We start from the raw sequence: 16,763 nt of genomic DNA, 5'->3' as shown, positions 1-16,763 counted from the left end.
CCTGGGCTACAGCGAATGGCGCGACCGCTCTGATAACGGGCGCCGTTTGTATGTGATCCAGTTCATACTTGCATTTCCCCTTATTCTGATCGACGAGCAAACTTAACTGAATTTATGTAGGAACTGTTGAGAAAACGCGGCATCAACAATTTACCGTCGGGTCATGCAAAGCGGAAAAAAACTTGAATCAACCTACACGTGTATATACGTCTTCGAAGCAAATTTAAGGCGTCTCTGACGTTTTACTTGACATCGAGAACAAAAGACACAGACATCCTGATGGATCTCCTTTTCATGCGAGGTACACCACGTCTACCCTGAGTGCCAGGGCACTGTAAAGCTAGCTTGCTCACTATATAGCCTACCTTTACATGCGGTAGCTTTACAGTGCTGATATGGTTATATATGAAATCAAGATCGAGCTGGCAATACTGAAATCTAGAAACTAGGGTAACTACGTCTGGTTCCAGAAACAGATTCAGAAACAGAGATGAAGCCCGGTCCCCGCCTCTACTCCCATAATTTTAGTTTATAGTGTACTATACCTCCTCCACGGAGGTTATGTTTCACATCCGTCGGTTTGTCTGCCCATTCGTCACAACCCTAATTCAAACTGTTGTGGAAAGATTTTGATAAAATTTTCAGGATAGGTCAAAAATGGGCTTTCTCAAAACTGATTAGATTTTGGTGCTGATCCGTGATCCGGATCACCATCTGAATCAACAAAATTTTAAAGGTTCCTTCACCATTGCTAGAAATTGTTAATGACCTTGACCCTGTACGACGGATGAGCTTTCAACTACCACAATTTATCACTGCAGAATGTGTCGTAGTTTTTCTGTTGTTATGTAACTCAAGTTAACATTTTTTAATAACTCATTTATTACATAACACATCCAGCCATGCTGGCTAACTGGTAGAGAAAGAACAATGCATTATGGGAGATATGTTAATTACATTACAATATGCAACATCTCCCTTTTTTTTTTAATAAAAATAAATCCTGGAATTATTATTTTTTTTTTTTTTAAGTTGCTAATAAACAATCAGTTCACTGTCCGTGTTGTCTTTGTCTCCAAGACATTTCAATGTTCACAGTTCATAGGCACATGTAAATGTTTTTTTTGTTTTTTTTTTAAACACAAAAGTCAACAGAATCTCAAGTCCAGAGTTCATAAATGAAACAATTATGATTTAGCTTATTCAAATTACAGTCAATTTGTGACACTTTCACAACTGACTTGTTACAGTCACTATAGTTACTGAATTTATTCATAAGTTCAGTCTCTCTGGAGGTTTAATGTTCCTGCTTGATCTGCGTAAGGGTTGAGATTGAGGTGTTTCACATTTTGTAACAGTCTCTGTGTTTGTAATGTCAACAAGAGGTTCATCAGTTTCCTCAATCTCATTGTTTCTGAAATCAAAATGTTCTTTTGTCTTATGAATGTGTTTCCTGTTGCGTCGGTAATTTCCACCATTGGATTCCACATAATAAGATCTTGGTTTGTCTGATACAGTTTTAACTTTGGCAGGTTGCCATGTATTATTCTGAGTGTCATACATGCGAACAAATTCTCCTTCATGTAAAGGTGCAAGTGGTTTGACATGCTGATCATAGTGTGTTTTACTTGCCTCCTGTCTCTTCTGTAATGCTACATTGTAGTCGGTGTTCAACTGTGACTGTCCAGCGGGAATATTCGTTTTATACTTCCGGTTATTCAATAACTCACAAGGCGCTGGTAGGTTGTGATCAATGGGTGTTGTGCGAAGACATAACATGGATAGGTGGGGATCTGAATTCGATTCCCATGCTTTCTGAAATAGACTTTTAACAGTCTGTACCATTCGTTCTATGAATCCATTTGACTGCGGATACATAGGTGAGGATGTAATGTGCGTAAATCCCCAAGTGTTTGCGAAGTTTTTGAATCCTTCTGATGAAAACTGAGGTCCATTGTCAGTTTTAAGAATCTCAGGGATGCCATGCTCCTCGAATATGCTCTTTAAGTGTGCAATTACACTGCCTGATGATGTATTTGGAAGTTTCCGCACTAAGGGATATTTGCTGTACTGGTCAGCAACTAATAAGTAGTCAGTTTGTCTCCAATAGAACAAATCTGCTGCTAATGTGTGCCATGCGCGGGGAGGTACATCTGCTGGCAATAAGGGTTCCTTACTGTTGGCAGCTTGGTGTTTCTGGCAAGGTGGACACAGTCCGACTGTGTGCTCAATATCATTATTCATGCCAGGCCAGAATACTGATGATTTTGCACGTAGCTTACATTTCTCCACTCCCTGGTGGGCATAATGTAGCTGTTTAAGTAGGTCAGGGCGAAGTACTGTAGGAATAATCATCCTATTTCCCTTCATTATGATTCCATCTGCGATGCCTAACTCATCACGGTAGTTCCAGTATGGGTGAAGAATTTCTGGACACTCGCTGCGTGTAGCTGGCCATCCTACAGAAATCATTTCACGAAGAGCTGCTAGCTGTGGTTCCTTACTAGTTTCCTCGCGAATTTGCTCAATGCGTGTTGGACTTGCGTTCATGTACGAGTGTAATTCATGTACTGTAATGTCAAGTCCTTTGATGTCGTCACCATCACAAGGTTTCATGCGAGAGAGGGCATCAGCTAGTCCTATATTTTTGCCTGGGACATACACAATCTCTGTGTCATAACACTGCGTTCTCAGCAACATGCGGGTCAGACGCGGTGGTGCGTTGTGTAGGTGCTTCTTGAAAATGGCTTCTAGAGGCTTATGGTCAGTCTCTACTTTAACATGTCTACCATAGACATAATGGTGAAACTTTTCAAGACCAAACACTACTGCTAACATCTCGCGTTCAATATTTGAGTAACGTGACTCTGTTTCTGTGAGTGCTTTGCTAGCATATGCAACTGGGCCTTTATCCTGGATTAAGGCAGCTCCTAATCCATAAGATGAAGCGTCAACTTGGAGTGTAAGTGACTTGCTACTGTCGTAGAATTGGAGGTTGGTTGCGTTTGCTATTTCTCTTTTAATCTCATTGAATGCAATACTGTGTTCAGCATTCCACTGAAAAACACTATCCTTCTTGCACAGGTCTCTGAGACTGGCTGTAAGTTGAGACATATGGGGAATGTATCTGCTTAGATAATTTGTCATCCCAAGGAATGTTTGTAGCTCGGATACATTTCTCGGCTCATTCATTACATTAATGGCTTCTACCTTTGCTGGGTCTGGTTTTAGCCCGTCTTTTCCTATAATATGACCGAAGAATGGAATTTCCTCCTTTCTAAGAATCATCTTGTCCTCATTAAAGCGTATCCCCTTTCTTCTGGCTGTATCTAATACAACGCGCAGAGTCGCATCGTGGTCAGATCCGTCTTCTTGCCAACCTGCTATGATGAGGTCGTCGGCGATTCCGGTACACCCTGGAATGTCTTTGAATACTTCTTCAATCTTGGCCTGGAAGACGTCTTGAGATAGCGAGAGGCCAAAGGGTAGTCTGTTGTATCTAAATCTTCCGAAGGGCGTATTGAAGGTAGTCAGAAGAGAACTTTCTTCATCTAACGTGATATTCCAATACCCACTCCGAAGGTCAAGTATACTGAAATAACGCGCGCCACTCAGTTGAGGTAGGATGTCATCCAGTGTTGGTGTGTAGTGGTGTGGACGTCTAATTGCCGTATTTAAGTCTTTTGGATCCAGGCAGAGACGTATTTTTCCATTGGGTTTGGTAACACATACACACGAGTTTACCCATTTCGTTGGTTGTGTGACAGGTGACAGGATCCCTTGCTCAACGAGAGAGTCCAACTCCTCCTTGAGTGCTGGCTGCAATGCAATAGGTACACGCCGTGGTGGGTGAACAACAGGAGAAACAGTGGGGTCAATATTAATGTGATATTCCCCATCCAATTTCCCGATACCTTCAAAGATATCCTTATACTCTGATAGTATGGACTGTCTTGTCACTGTATTTATGTTCAGAGTAACAAGTCCCAGTTTCTGACTGGTTTCCATTCCTAGTATAACTGGTCCTTCACAGTCCACAATATAGCTGTCTGAGGTCACCATGACCTTGTCATTTGTGAATGTCAATGTTGCTATTCCACATACTGGTAACTTACTGCCACCATATGCAGTAATCGTGTCATTTGTAGGCTTTAGTGGTTGCTTAATTGCAAGTTTTTTGAAAGAAGACAGTGGTATTACATTTCCCTCAGCACCAGTGTCTATTTTGCAACGTAATGTTGAAGTAGAGTTCCCAACTTTAACTTCAATGTCAGCAAATGGCTTAACTGGGGACTGTTTTGACTGAATACTATCTACATATATAGAGTCAAAGTATACACTGCTACTGTCACTTTCATTTGCTACTGAATGCACAGTTTTACTATGGGTCGATGCAGTTACTGTTTTTGTTCTACATACCCTTTTCCAGTGATCTGGCTTGCCACATTTGAGACAAATTGTACCTTTAGCTGGGCACTGTTGAAAAACAGGTTCAGTTCCACACTTACCACATTCTTGCAGTGGCTGTCGTGAGCGTTGCTTGTTTGGTACCTTTGATTGAGTTTGCTGGCGAGGAGTGCGAGGTTGTGGCTGTCTGTAACGCGGTCTCCCTCTTTGACTGTTTCCACTTGGCCGTAGTGCATGAATTTCCTTTGCTGCTGTACTGTGAAGATCCTCAATCTGTTTCTTAGTTGCTTCCTCTGTTCGTGCAATAACAAGAGCCTGATCTAGAGTCAAATCTTCCTCTCTTTGTAATAATTTCGCCTGAATTCGCTCCGAGTTAGTGCCAAAAATCAGTGTGTCAATTATGTGTTGATCAACATCGGTATATTTGCATTCATTTGCCACGAGTCTGATTCGTCTGACAAAAGAATCAATGCTCTCACCTGCTTCTTGTCTGCATGCTCTAAGTTTAAATCTCTGAATTCGAAAGTTACTCTTGGGCTTCGTATATTCTTCCAATTTTTGCCAATACGAGGTCAACACGTCTGGATCATCAATGTTAAAAGTTTTCACAATTTCGCGGCCTTTTTCTCCGATCCAAAGGAGAAGAAATTTCACTTGTCTTTCCTCTGACACAGCATCTAAAGGTCCTTGGAATATCAATTCACACTTTTCCTTGAAAAGTTTGAACGTACGCGGTAAGTCCATGGATTCCCAGTCCATGTGAGGCGGCTGTATCCCATACATGTGCTCCATTTTTTTTTTTTTTCCTTTTTTTTTTAGTGATTCTAAATCCGTTTTAATCTTGTAGTTTGTGGGTCATCCAATCTCCAAATTATGCTACATCCAATGTATATCCCGATTCTGACACCATGTCGTAGTTTTTCTGTTGTTATGTAACTCAAGTTAACATTTTTTAATAACTCATTTATTACATAACACATCCAGCCATGCTGGCTAACTGGTAGAGAAAGAACAATGCATTATGGGAGATATGTTAATTACATTACAATATGCAACAGAATGTTTGGCGGAGGTCTGACTTCTCTGAGTGCTTTTGTAACTCAACTTTCAAGTTTAAGTTTGTTAAAACAGTAAAATTGAACGAGGAGTTTTCTGCATTAATGGGTCGCAAAACACAGAAAGTAACGATGTAAATTAGCGTTCTTACATAAAACCATCGAATTATTTCAATTGTGAGTAAGAAACATTCCATTTATGATAGCATGTCGCTTACGTTCGTAAAATATTTGAATAAGAAATCACTCGGTTTTAACTCTAAAATTTCTCATTTTTTATAAAGTAGGCCCCTATATAAAATGATTGTCAATACAAGTATACTAAACAAAATGGCAGCATATAAATATATTTCACATCTTTATTCGGTTCAAAAATAAATTTCATATATTACATTATTTTGAGTATGTCAACGCCCTGATGGTATAAGAACTGTTTCGAGTTCTCAATTAAAAGAGGAAGACAACTCTTTGGGAATAATGCACTCTGTTTTTTTTTTTTTTTTTTCATGAAATGTCTTTGTAAATTTTATTGGCACGAATGAAAAGAGCGTTCAAACATTCCGGTGGTGTGAAGTTGAGATCATCACCGGGTTTAATACTCCTCGCCTTCCTCTTCGCCCTCTCCCTCAACGGAGTCCACGCCGACCTCTTCGTAATCCTTCTCAAGAGCGGCCAAATCCTCACGAGCCTCAGAGAATTCACCTTCCTCCATACCCTCACCGACATACCAGTGGACGAAAGCACGCTTGGCGTACATCAAGTCGAACTTGTGATCAAGACGAGCCCAGGCCTCGGCGATGGCGGTGGTGTTGCTCAACATGCACACGGCACGCTGCACCTTGGCCAAGTCACCGCCGGGGACGACAGTGGGTGGCTGGTAGTTGATGCCGACCTTGAAACCAGTTGGGCACCAGTCCACAAACTGGATGGTACGCTTGGTCTTGATGGTGGCGATGGCAGCGTTCACGTCCTTTGGCACCACATCTCCACGGTACAACATGCAGCAGGCCATGTACTTGCCGTGACGGGGATCGCATTTCACCATCTGGTTGGCTGGCTCGAAGCAAGCGTTGGTGATCTCAGCCACGGACAGCTGCTCGTGGTAGGCCTTCTCGGCAGAGATGACAGGGGCGTAGGTGGCCAGAGGGAAATGGATACGTGGATAGGGCACCAAGTTGGTCTGGAACTCGGTCAAGTCGACGTTCAGGGCACCATCGAAACGCAGGGAAGCGGTGATGGAGCTGACGATCTGGCCGATTAGACGGTTCAAATTGGTGTAGGTTGGGCGCTCGATGTCCAAGTTACGGCGACAGATATCGTAGATGGCCTCATTGTCTACCATGAAAGCACAGTCGGAATGCTCAAGAGTGGTATGAGTGGTCAAGATGGAGTTGTAGGGCTCAACAACAGCAGTGGACACCTGGGGAGCGGGGTAGATGGAGAACTCAAGCTTGGACTTCTTGCCGTAGTCGACGCTGAGACGCTCCATGAGCAGGGAGGTGAAGCCAGAGCCGGTGCCACCACCGAAGCTGTGGAAGATCAGGAAACCCTGCAGACCTGTGCACTGATCAGCCAGCTTACGGATTCTGTCCAGGACAAGGTCGATGATCTCCTTACCAATGGTGTAGTGACCACGGGCGTAGTTGTTGGCGGCATCTTCCTTTCCAGTGATAAGTTGCTCAGGGTGGAAAAGTTGACGGTAGGTGCCAGTGCGGACCTCATCTGAAGAGAAAAATTAAAAACTCCTATAATTTCTCTTTGAAAAAATATCATTCAAATGACTATAAGGAGAAGTAAATTAATTTATTCATTTGGGGGCAATTGCAAAATCTAAACAGACTTGATTCACATATAATTTTTTTTAATTAGAGAAGGAGCGAATATTTCAAAAAAATGTATTATTCTTAAAATCAGAATTTTACGTTCAGAAAAATGGACTGGCAGTTCTCACATCGGAACGTACTCGTTTACGTTATTTTGACACCCCAAATGATAAGAAAGGAGTCAGTTTTATCAACTCGTCAGCCGGTCGATATGTTAACAGTCAACAGGTGCTCCAGTATGCCACAAGTATGGTAGTCGATAATCAGCAATTTCAAAGAAAGCATAAATATTGATCAAAGTCCCCCGTAACGACGGACTAAGTTCATATATTACGTATTAGCATAGCAACCGTTGCATAATTGTTAAAACAAACTGCCTCCACGCTCGAATAATTTTAAAGTGATATCTTAATGGAATTAAGCATGAAAAAAATACTCACCGACAACAGTTGGCTCCAGATCGACGAAAACGGCACGGGGCACGTGTTTGCCAGCGCCGGTCTCACTGAAGAAGGTGTTGAAGGAATCGTCACCACCACCGATGGTCTTGTCACTGGGCATCTGGCCATCAGGCTGGATACCGTGCTCAAGGCAGTACAACTCCCAGCAGGCGTTTCCAATTTGGACTCCGGCCTGTCCGACGTGGATACTGATACATTCACGCTGGAAAATTTAATAAACCTTGATTAGAGTGATATTTTCACATCAAACGGTACATTTCTTACATGATTTTATCTAAAAAATAAAATTAGATAAATTTTGGCAACAGTTTAAGCTTAAAGCACAAGTCAGTGTAATTCGCTTTTTTCATATCAAGTAAATAGCTATCGTTCCAAATGTTTTGATTTCAAATTGAAAGGATTAAGCGGCTACTGAATGTGTGTTATTAAAAAAATAGTGATGATACCTAGAATAGCAATAAAAAAATTACACTTCAATCTCCAACACTCACCATGTTGACTAGTTAAGATGTCTGGTTCACAAGAACAGTGATAAGAATTAGTTGAAAATTGCTTGAAAGTTCTCACCAATGGACCGCAACGAGTCGAGTGAGTTTCTGAATGACAGTCGCGTGGCACGTGGCCGTATTTATAGTGGCCATCGTCAAGGGCGAGGTGATCAATCAATGAAAGGTGATCGGAGCTTCTGATTGACTTATTTTAACCACGTGACTCTGTCTCCTTGGCAGTAGTATCTTGCAACACACAAGAACAATAAATCCTATGTTTATCAATAAATTTGTTCAAGGGAACGATTGTTATATACTGCAGTGGTTATGCTGAATAGGACTGGAATATCGGTTTAAAACGATTAATCGATAATCGATCAACACTTTGTCAATGTCTCTAAAGAAAGATCAATTTTGTCAATCTGGCGGCTTGTGATCTTTTGTGACTTTATTGTGGTGAAAATCTACATAAAGTGATTATCTAATTTCATGATTTCATATTGTAAGGAATAGTGATTACGTAACACTGAGAATGTGAACTTGAAACAGGCCTGTAGCCAGCAATTATGAGGTGTCTTGCTCTAAAAAGGGAACTTTTTTATCCTCAAATTGGTAAATGACACAAAACCTAGATTAAATTATTTTCCAACCAAGGAGGGTGCTGTCACCCCACCCCCCACCCCCCTTCTGCCTACCGGCCCACATCAATGTTATTTGGTCCAGCGAGTCCGCAACATGTAGGCCCCCTATGCCCTGCTTATAAATTGGTTATAACCTTGATTTTAACCTATCTTAATATTTGTGAATAATATCTGAAGACAATATCATTCACCGCGTATTAGCTGTTGAAATATAAAGGGTTTTTAATAAAATATATGGCCCTCTGTAAAAAAAAAAAGTTTCATTCCGTATTGCGGTGGCGGATAACGTTCCCACTTTTGCTCTTATTATAGCAACAGCCAAGATGGCGAGGCTGCTGAGGGCCCCGACGTTTGGTTTGAGTAAAAGGACACGATCAATAGTTTCAGCGTGTTTGGTTTTATGTTTGTGCTACGTTTTATTCTTATATGTATCAATACAGACGCCTGCTGGTGAGTGCATTTATCACCGCTCTCTCTCTCTCTCTCTCTCTCTCTCTCTCTCTCTCCATTGAGTAACAGTTACATTGGAATGGATTTAGAAACTGTATATCATGTGGTGACACTGATTACATAATGAAATAAATGCGAAAATTACCTAATACTTGGCCAAGGTTTTATGCCATCTTTTAAGTTGGATCAAATAAGAGGGTAAGTAGGTCAGTGTAATAATAATAAATAATGAATATTTTTTTTTATTACAGGTGTGAGGCGGAGTTATGAGAACAATGTCAACAATTTCAAGTCATATGCGCATCAGAAGTATGAGGGCCTCAAAAACAAAACCATGGCCGCCAAAGACCAGATAAGTAAAAATGTACAAGCACATAAGGAGCTGGCTGAGAAGGCGTTAAAGATAAGCTTTGGCAGAAACTACTCCAATGTCTTCCAGGAAAAATATGAAAAACTCCAGGACAAGGCCCAGCAAATAAAGGACCACATGAACCTTGTCAAAGAGGCAGTCGCTTATAAAACATATGAAAAATTTAATCAGTATGGAGTTATCCCAGCTATAGAAGGTGTAAAGAAAAAGATCAACGCAACAGGGAGGCTACAAATAAACATCTCAGAATCAACAGCCAAGGAGTTCATTAGCGGCATCTCCATGGTGAATAAAGACAACATTGTCACTGTTCAGAGGACAGATGCATTGAATCACACATACAACCAATATGTAGTATCAATGACTCCAAAGACAAATAGTTGTAAATGTGTCCACGTAAACTGTCAGTGTTGTAGGGGCATTGAAGTGCCCAAGCTGCACTTGGATGTATCAGCATGTGTGAATTTTACGTATGTATCAAGACTTCGAGTGCCGGTAAGTGTTTAAATAGCAAGCCTCATGTTGGGTATTTACACCCTAAGTTTTAGAGCTAACTGAAAGTCCATCTGTATCATCCGCATGCCTTTTTATTGAGTGTCATCTGTGGAATTACAGGATTCTTAGCATTATAATAAGACATGAGGTGACCCCCCCCCCCCCCCTCTCCAATTAAAGGGTGGTCCATAAAAATTACCTGTTTTACTTTCCAACTCAATTTAAAATAGGTCGTTTTTTTATGGACCACCCTGTACATTGTTTATGTCGCATACACCCTGCTGACTTGTAATTGTATAGATTACATATTTTGTAATGATCTGTACTTAATCTTATTTATTTCAGTAATGTTATTGAACCTTATATTACTGATGATAAAAAGTATTGACTTTAGTTAACTTTTCATCTTACAGCAGCTGAACCTGACATTATTGATGGACAAAGCTGTAAAGACGGGATCTGTGATATCTGGTAAGCCTGCTCTGATGATAAAAATAACAGTAAAAGTGATATATATATAAGAGTCATTCTTTCTTTGATATTGATTTCAAATTAGAGATCACAGAAGTGAGACCACTGACTTAGTTTTGCAACCATGATTTTCTAAACAGTAATGACACCAACTTTTCAATGTGCAGAAATTATCAATCATTCAGATACGTGAATCTAAGATCAAGATTCTGTCTAAAGCCAGACCCAGAGTGTTGCCACTTAGTGAAATGCGCTTTTTATGGGTAGGACACTGTTTATTCCACCATAGGTGGAGACACTTGCAACACAGACTAGAGTCTAATCTAGCACAATGTCTTATTATGCCCTTCCAGCTCACGACCCTCCTGAAGTCTGCATAAGTACAGTGTACAAGGCTGCCGAGTTCTGCGTGGATTTTTACAACTCTACCTTAACAGTCAACAAACACGATGACCACAAAACCACGTTCACTGGCTGTGTCCAGTTTAACCTTTATCTCCTGTCGGTGTGGACACTGCAGTTCCCCATGGACTGTTTCAAGATCCCCCAAGAGGAGCCTGATCATGGAGTTGTCTTGAAGCAGAAACATTTTTTGCCCTGAGTTGCCATGGAAACTGTAGTTTTACTTGGCACAGCTTTAAGATTTCCTTTGGGTTATCGTTGAAAATTACCATGAGCTTGGAGATCCAACACAGAAAACCTTTTTGTCAGATCTGCCATTTTTCAGCACTTTCCAGGTGCTGATTTGTCCACTGTTCAAGAGAGGCGAGTCTCTAGGTCTGTGAAAAGAGTTTCAAACTTTTGATGTCCAGAATTGTTTCCTCTAGTAATGGTTGAGATATGGGGATATATTACATATCTGTATTTAGTCTGGTTTGAAAATGGTTTAGAATAAAGCTGAACAAATTATGGGTTGGTCTTTATGGAGAGGCCAATCTTATCCAAGTCAAGCAAGTCATGTATACTTTTATCACTAACCTACGTTCAGCAACAAGACAGCATAGAGGATGAAACAAGGATATTTTTTCCACTATTGGCAGATTTCCAACATTTTGGGAGCCAAAAATATTATTGGCTTAAGTGGTCCCTGGACCACAAGCCATATTATTTTTCGACTTTTTCACTGAATGGCAGGCTTATCCTAGATTATATGCTCAATCTGTCCATTTATTCTTGAAAATATGTTTTTGAGTCAACTGTTATTTGATCCAAGTTTGTTTTAATTTTTTGGATTTTAACATGTATGCATTTGAAGGGAGGTTTTCTTTAACTTTAGCACAACTTTATTTTTAGTATATCTTATGTGTAAAGGTTATTATTTTGTCATATCAGTTTGATTCTGTGATATTGCCTGTGGGATATCAGTTTGAATTTTTTTGTGGGCTTTTTTCTTTTATTTTCAGTGTTTTTATTAATGTATTGAATATATCTTGCTATGCTCTGCTTCTTCATTTTTATACTTCACCTTGCTAAAGGAAGTGTAGGTCATAGGTTTCTTTATTCTATTATTGCCCTATTATAGCTCATTTCTGACATATCCTGAAAATTTTATCAAATTTGTTCATGCCAACAAAGGCAAAATTATAACCCCCTTGTCAATGGTGCTGGTTCAAGATAGTGCAGATTATCTGACTGCTTGAAGCGAAAGGGACCATTCCCATAACCCTGTCGTACTAGCTGGATCGATCTAACTCCCTGGGGATTCTCACTAAATTGCATTCAGTTTAAGCAACTTAAATGTCTGGCAGCCCCCCCTCATAACTTTAAGTATTGAAGTTAAGTTGGGAAAACTTTGTGGTCCATAATGCCAGGCAGTTCAGCTGATTAAATTGACTGTGCCATAGCGAAATTCCTTGCTGAGATAGATCGATCCTGCTAGTACGATAAGGTTATGGGAACGTAGTCAAAGTTTTGCTTATTTTTTGGGCAAATATAGTACATGCTGTACATGGTAATTCCCAGTTCTGCCAGTTCTCCCATGATCTTCCTCCTCAGTGTTCTAATATTGGTTGTGTAAAAAAAATTAATTATTGTTAAATGCTTTGCTATTTATAAACATGATGTTGATCAGGTATTGTTATTGTACAATGTTTTTTTATGTATATCCCATATATTTGCATTTCTTTTTCAAATGATTAGTTTCTGTTACTTGCATTTTAAGATAACATGTTTGATTTAAGTGAATACAATTTCAAAGAGAATTGTTTGATAGCTGAATCTTTCCTAGATGTTGTTGAGATGATATTATTGATCGCCTCCTACAGAGCTCCACTTAACATTTTTTTTTTTTTGGGGAGGGGGAGGTCAGTCCAAGATACTGACATCTTTATCATACCTCATCAGATTATAAAATTTCATTAGCAGTGTTGCTATGTCTTAATATTAAGGTAGATATTCTTGCTCTCTGTATATTTTCTCTTGGAGATGTTATAAAATCTCAACAAAAAACTTTTCAGGTGCAATAAAAGTTTTAAAATTTTGAGTTGCAAATCTTTGTCAGTATATACATCTATGTCCAATCCTTCAAGTTTATCATTATTTGAAAAGGAAGTTTGGGATGCAGACGAAGAAAAAAGTTTTATGAAAAAAATCACGCCAATGGTCTTGAAATTGGAATTTTGACTAGCTGAATCGGTTATAAACCATACCAAATGGCACTGTTTCAATTTTTTGGGGCTCTTCCGCAGGCTTTGCATCAGCAAAACACCCCCCTCCCACCGACATATTAAGCTGTCACATTTTCTCAAAATGGTGCAAAACAAAAATGTGTACAGCACACTGTTAAAACGACTTTTTATCCAACAGAGAAAACCAGAGTCATATCATCCAAGTGGAATAAACACTAGGAGAAGCGTGTAATCAGTGCTTTTCACACGTTGTTGTCAAGCAGGATAAATGTTTTCAAATGGAATAAATAATGAAACAATGCAGCAACAGTTCTCCAGCATTTATTAAAAAGTGCCCTTGCAAGCATGGAATAAAGATTTGACATCTTCTACCACGTCATCTCTCCCTCGCCACATACATTCTTGTCTTACATAAACGTAAGATCAGTAAAACAACTTCTTTCATAAGCTACTGAGAGGAGGGGGGGGGTATTAGCGTTCCTTGATTTAACATTTATCTAATAATGAACGTTGGTATATTTTCTAAGTTGAGAACAAGGTGGGAGAATCTCTAGAAAAAGGGGGGAAGGATAGACTGAATATTGTCAATTTAATTTTGGTTGTGACATGAACTTTTTTGGGCTAAAAAAAGTTGAAAGTTAAGAATTCAAAACAAAATGACAGTTCTCTTTTTTCATAGCACACTTACAATGACATCTGTATAAAAAGAATCCTAAAATTATTTCAAGAACTATGAAATAACTATTTTTTGTCATTTTCACTTCTTCATATTGCAACACGTCAAGTTTTACAAGTTTTTCTCATTATAATGGCGACAGCATGCACTTTACCCAAATCTGTTTTTAAGTTTTTCTAATAGGTGGCAGCACATACTAAGCCACCTAAATCAACTGAAGATGGCAGAACAAGTAACAAGACACTTCCTCAACCACTTGGTCCATATGAAAAGCATGAATAATAGTATACTCCTGTTCTATATGAACGAAACACATTTTTGCATGATGATATGGTATGTATTAAACAGCACATTCTAAATCCACCTCACAAATATCCTTAAGAGAATCCTTTCGCTAGTAAAATCCATCTTTCTTTTTTCCATGTAATCCAATAGGAAGTCCTCTTTTATATTTATCTTTCCCGTGACTCACATCACATTCTTTCTATCCTCAATCAATATCAGTCTGTTTGCTTCACTGTATCCATCGTGCATTTTCCCTGTTACAAGGCTCTTGTAAATGAAGTTGTTGTATTCTTGACATGCCAATTCAGTTTCTTTGGATAGTTTGCAACCCAAGAAGAACAGTTTGTGCTCAGGGCCACAGCTGCTATGAAGTGTTCATATTTAAGGCCACTACTTTTAAAGAGTGAGCCCTCGTCACTCACCAGATATCCCTTGCATCCACAAATCGATACTCTTCACAACCTTCCTCCCCTTGGCATCCAAATTGAACTCTCCCATGTTGAAATGTTAATCAACTGCCTGGGCAAGTCTATTCTGCAGTCCAAGGGGTGCCAGATACACTCCTATGATGACAGTCCATGCATACTTCTCCAGCAGGGAATCAAAGACAAAGATAACAGCATTACAGCACTATATATGATGTCTCCTCAGCCCTTGTATTAGCATGTTTGTTCATGTATCTGTCCAGCACATGAAGTGTTCCACACAAAATACCCACATACAATGGAGGTCAATTAGTCAAATCTAGTCTTCCTTAACCCCCGTGCCTTCCCATGCTGCCATAGTGTGGAGTATCTATAGGGGGCACCACAAGAGTTCAAAGCACCAAGATGAGATAAAATAGGCAACCATGATCTAAAAATGTCTGCAGTGAACAAGACCTAAACTCCACTGGCTACTACTGGGAGATACTGAGCAATGGCGAAGATTGTGACCAGCAGTGAAGATATGGCAAGTTCAAGATCAATATCAAGGTGAAATGTTTCTACGTTCTTTTAAAATATTGCAACTGTTTGTTCTTGCGCTGATCCATCTTCTCTTCAACGCTCTGCACTGTGAATGCACCATCGAACGCTCTGTCATCCTTCAATTTACTGGTAACTTCTAAAATAAAAGTAATTACCACTGGCTGAGATACAGTACATGGACTGGACACAGGATGAGCTGTGTTCACATTATCTTTAAGTTCATACTCAAACTTAACTGTGCCCATTCATTGTCCTGAAGCAAACACAGTATATATCGGCCCACAACTGAAGGTGTCAGCACATGTAGCTATTTGCCCACAACTGTAGACGTCAGCACATGTATATTTCTGCTTACAATTGAAGGTGTCAGCACATGTATCTATCTGTCCACAACTGAAGGTGCCAGCACATTTATACATCTACCTACAACTGTAGGTGTCAGTACATGTATCTATCCACCCACAACTGTAGGGGTCAGCACTTGTTATCAGCCCACAACTGAAGATGTCAGCACATGTATCATTCTCATTCAGACAACTGTAAACAATCTTATGTTATCTGTGCACTTGTGACTGAAGCCTTGAGTGGTAATATTGTGCTACTGCCCTAGATAGAATCACATTGACATCGAGTCTGCCTTGTCTCTGAAATAGAGAAAAAAACTACAATTAGTGATGGAATAATCAACAATCACATATCACTTTATAATTGTCAATCGACAATTTTCAACTAAACAATCATCTTAGCTAAAGCAGATTTATGAAACCAGTAGGTCATGGGCTGTTATCATTCCTTCACTTCAAATTATTCACAGTCATGTACATCTACATTACCTTCTAAGTACATAACTTAAAATCTAAAATTAGGCACCTAAATATCTTATCATATGCTGTTAAAATTTTCCATTAAGTTTCATCAATATTTTTCATCTTAAGGGAAAACGGCAAGTCCAGTAATGCAAAGCTATGAACAATTTCATTAACTGCATCAACTTCAAATGAAAAATGAAGATTAAAAAAAAAAAAAAAACGTACTTGGATTTCATTGCTACAGGCTTAAGATAATCATGTTCTGATAGCTGAAGAACCTCTGGACGAAGCTCCTTTTTATACTGTAAACAGGTACGAATAAAAGACTTGGCCTCATTGCTGACTGGAGGCTTGGAGGGGAACTGAGGCTCCGTTGCTTTTAAGATTGTGTTCTCTTCTAGAATGGCAGCTTGTGACAAGTTGTGACCAAATGGCTGAAAGAATAAATAAATAAATAAATTTAAGACCCAAATGAAGAAGAAAATCAATTGTCTCTAAAATTTTAAATAAGCTGATATACCCAGTTGAAGAGATAGGGTAACCTGTAATTCACTAGGAATGTTCTATTGGAGAAAATATGAGAGGATATCTGTGCACCACATTGTCAAATCTTTTTTTTTTTCTCCTGAGTAATTCTAAGGGGTCAGCCATTTTTATCATCATTTCACCAAGCCTACAAAGGGTAGACTTTTTTCAGACCCCCTCATCCCCCTTCCAAAGTACAAAGTAAAAAGTAA

At 39.5% G+C, this 16,763-nt stretch overlaps 3 protein-coding genes across 5 annotated transcripts in view; 1 reads left to right on the top strand and 2 right to left on the bottom strand.

Annotated features, from left to right (window-relative positions):
- Positions 1 to 5,803: 5,803 nt before the first annotated feature.
- LOC106168052 (tubulin alpha-1A chain) lies at positions 5,804 to 8,368 on the bottom strand. Its single transcript, XM_013546979.3, has 3 exons — positions 8,238 to 8,368; positions 7,726 to 7,948; positions 5,804 to 7,184 (listed from the first exon to the last, which is right to left on the bottom strand). The coding sequence occupies exons 1-3, from the start codon at positions 8,238 to 8,240 to the stop codon at positions 6,055 to 6,057; spliced, it is 1,356 nt and encodes a 451-aa protein (XP_013402433.1). The 5' UTR covers positions 8,241 to 8,368; the 3' UTR covers positions 5,804 to 6,054.
- Positions 8,369 to 9,172: 804 nt separating this feature from the next.
- Positions 9,173 to 13,096, top strand: LOC106168024 (uncharacterized). Its single transcript, XM_013546948.2, has 4 exons — positions 9,173 to 9,325; positions 9,577 to 10,190; positions 10,604 to 10,661; positions 11,015 to 13,096. Exons 1-4 carry the CDS (start codon positions 9,199 to 9,201, stop codon positions 11,260 to 11,262), a joined length of 1,047 nt encoding a protein of 348 aa, XP_013402402.2. The 5' UTR covers positions 9,173 to 9,198; the 3' UTR covers positions 11,263 to 13,096.
- A 497-nt stretch (positions 13,097 to 13,593) lies between these two features.
- The window catches only part of LOC106165919 (serine/threonine-protein kinase tousled-like 2), a 32,418-nt gene continuing 29,248 nt past the window's right edge, over positions 13,594 to 16,763 (bottom strand). For all 3 annotated transcript variants that reach the window (XM_087014279.1, XM_087014280.1, XM_087014278.1), the window contains 2 exons: positions 16,252 to 16,460; positions 13,594 to 15,861 (listed from right to left, as the gene is read on the bottom strand). In XM_087014279.1, coding sequence (XP_086870405.1) covers positions 15,834 to 15,861; positions 16,252 to 16,460 — 237 coding nt within the window. In that variant the 3' untranslated portion in view covers positions 13,594 to 15,833. The remainder of the gene's footprint in view (positions 15,862 to 16,251; positions 16,461 to 16,763) is intronic.

Source organism: Lingula anatina, chromosome 5, assembly GCF_051362555.1.
Source record: "Lingula anatina isolate TDL-2025a chromosome 5, LinAna3.0, whole genome shotgun sequence".
In the NCBI taxonomy this organism is placed as follows: domain Eukaryota; kingdom Metazoa; phylum Brachiopoda; class Lingulata; order Lingulida; family Lingulidae; genus Lingula; species Lingula anatina.
Note: the sequence above shows the minus strand (reverse complement) of the source record. Positions and strands in the feature narration are given on the sequence as shown.

Coding starts and splice junctions, on each gene's coding strand:
- LOC106168052 (XM_013546979.3), bottom strand. Junction 7,185..7,725: donor TCTGGAGCCAACTGTTGTCG/GTGAGTATTTTT, acceptor TTTTCTCTTCAG/ATGAGGTCCGCACTGGCACC.
- LOC106168024 (XM_013546948.2), top strand. CDS start 9,199: ATGGCGAGGCTGCTGAGGGCCCCGACGTTTGGTTTGAGTAAAAGGACA. Junction 10,191..10,603: donor TATCAAGACTTCGAGTGCCG/GTAAGTGTTTAA, acceptor TTCATCTTACAG/CAGCTGAACCTGACATTATT. Junction 10,662..11,014: donor GACGGGATCTGTGATATCTG/GTAAGCCTGCTC, acceptor ATGCCCTTCCAG/CTCACGACCCTCCTGAAGTC.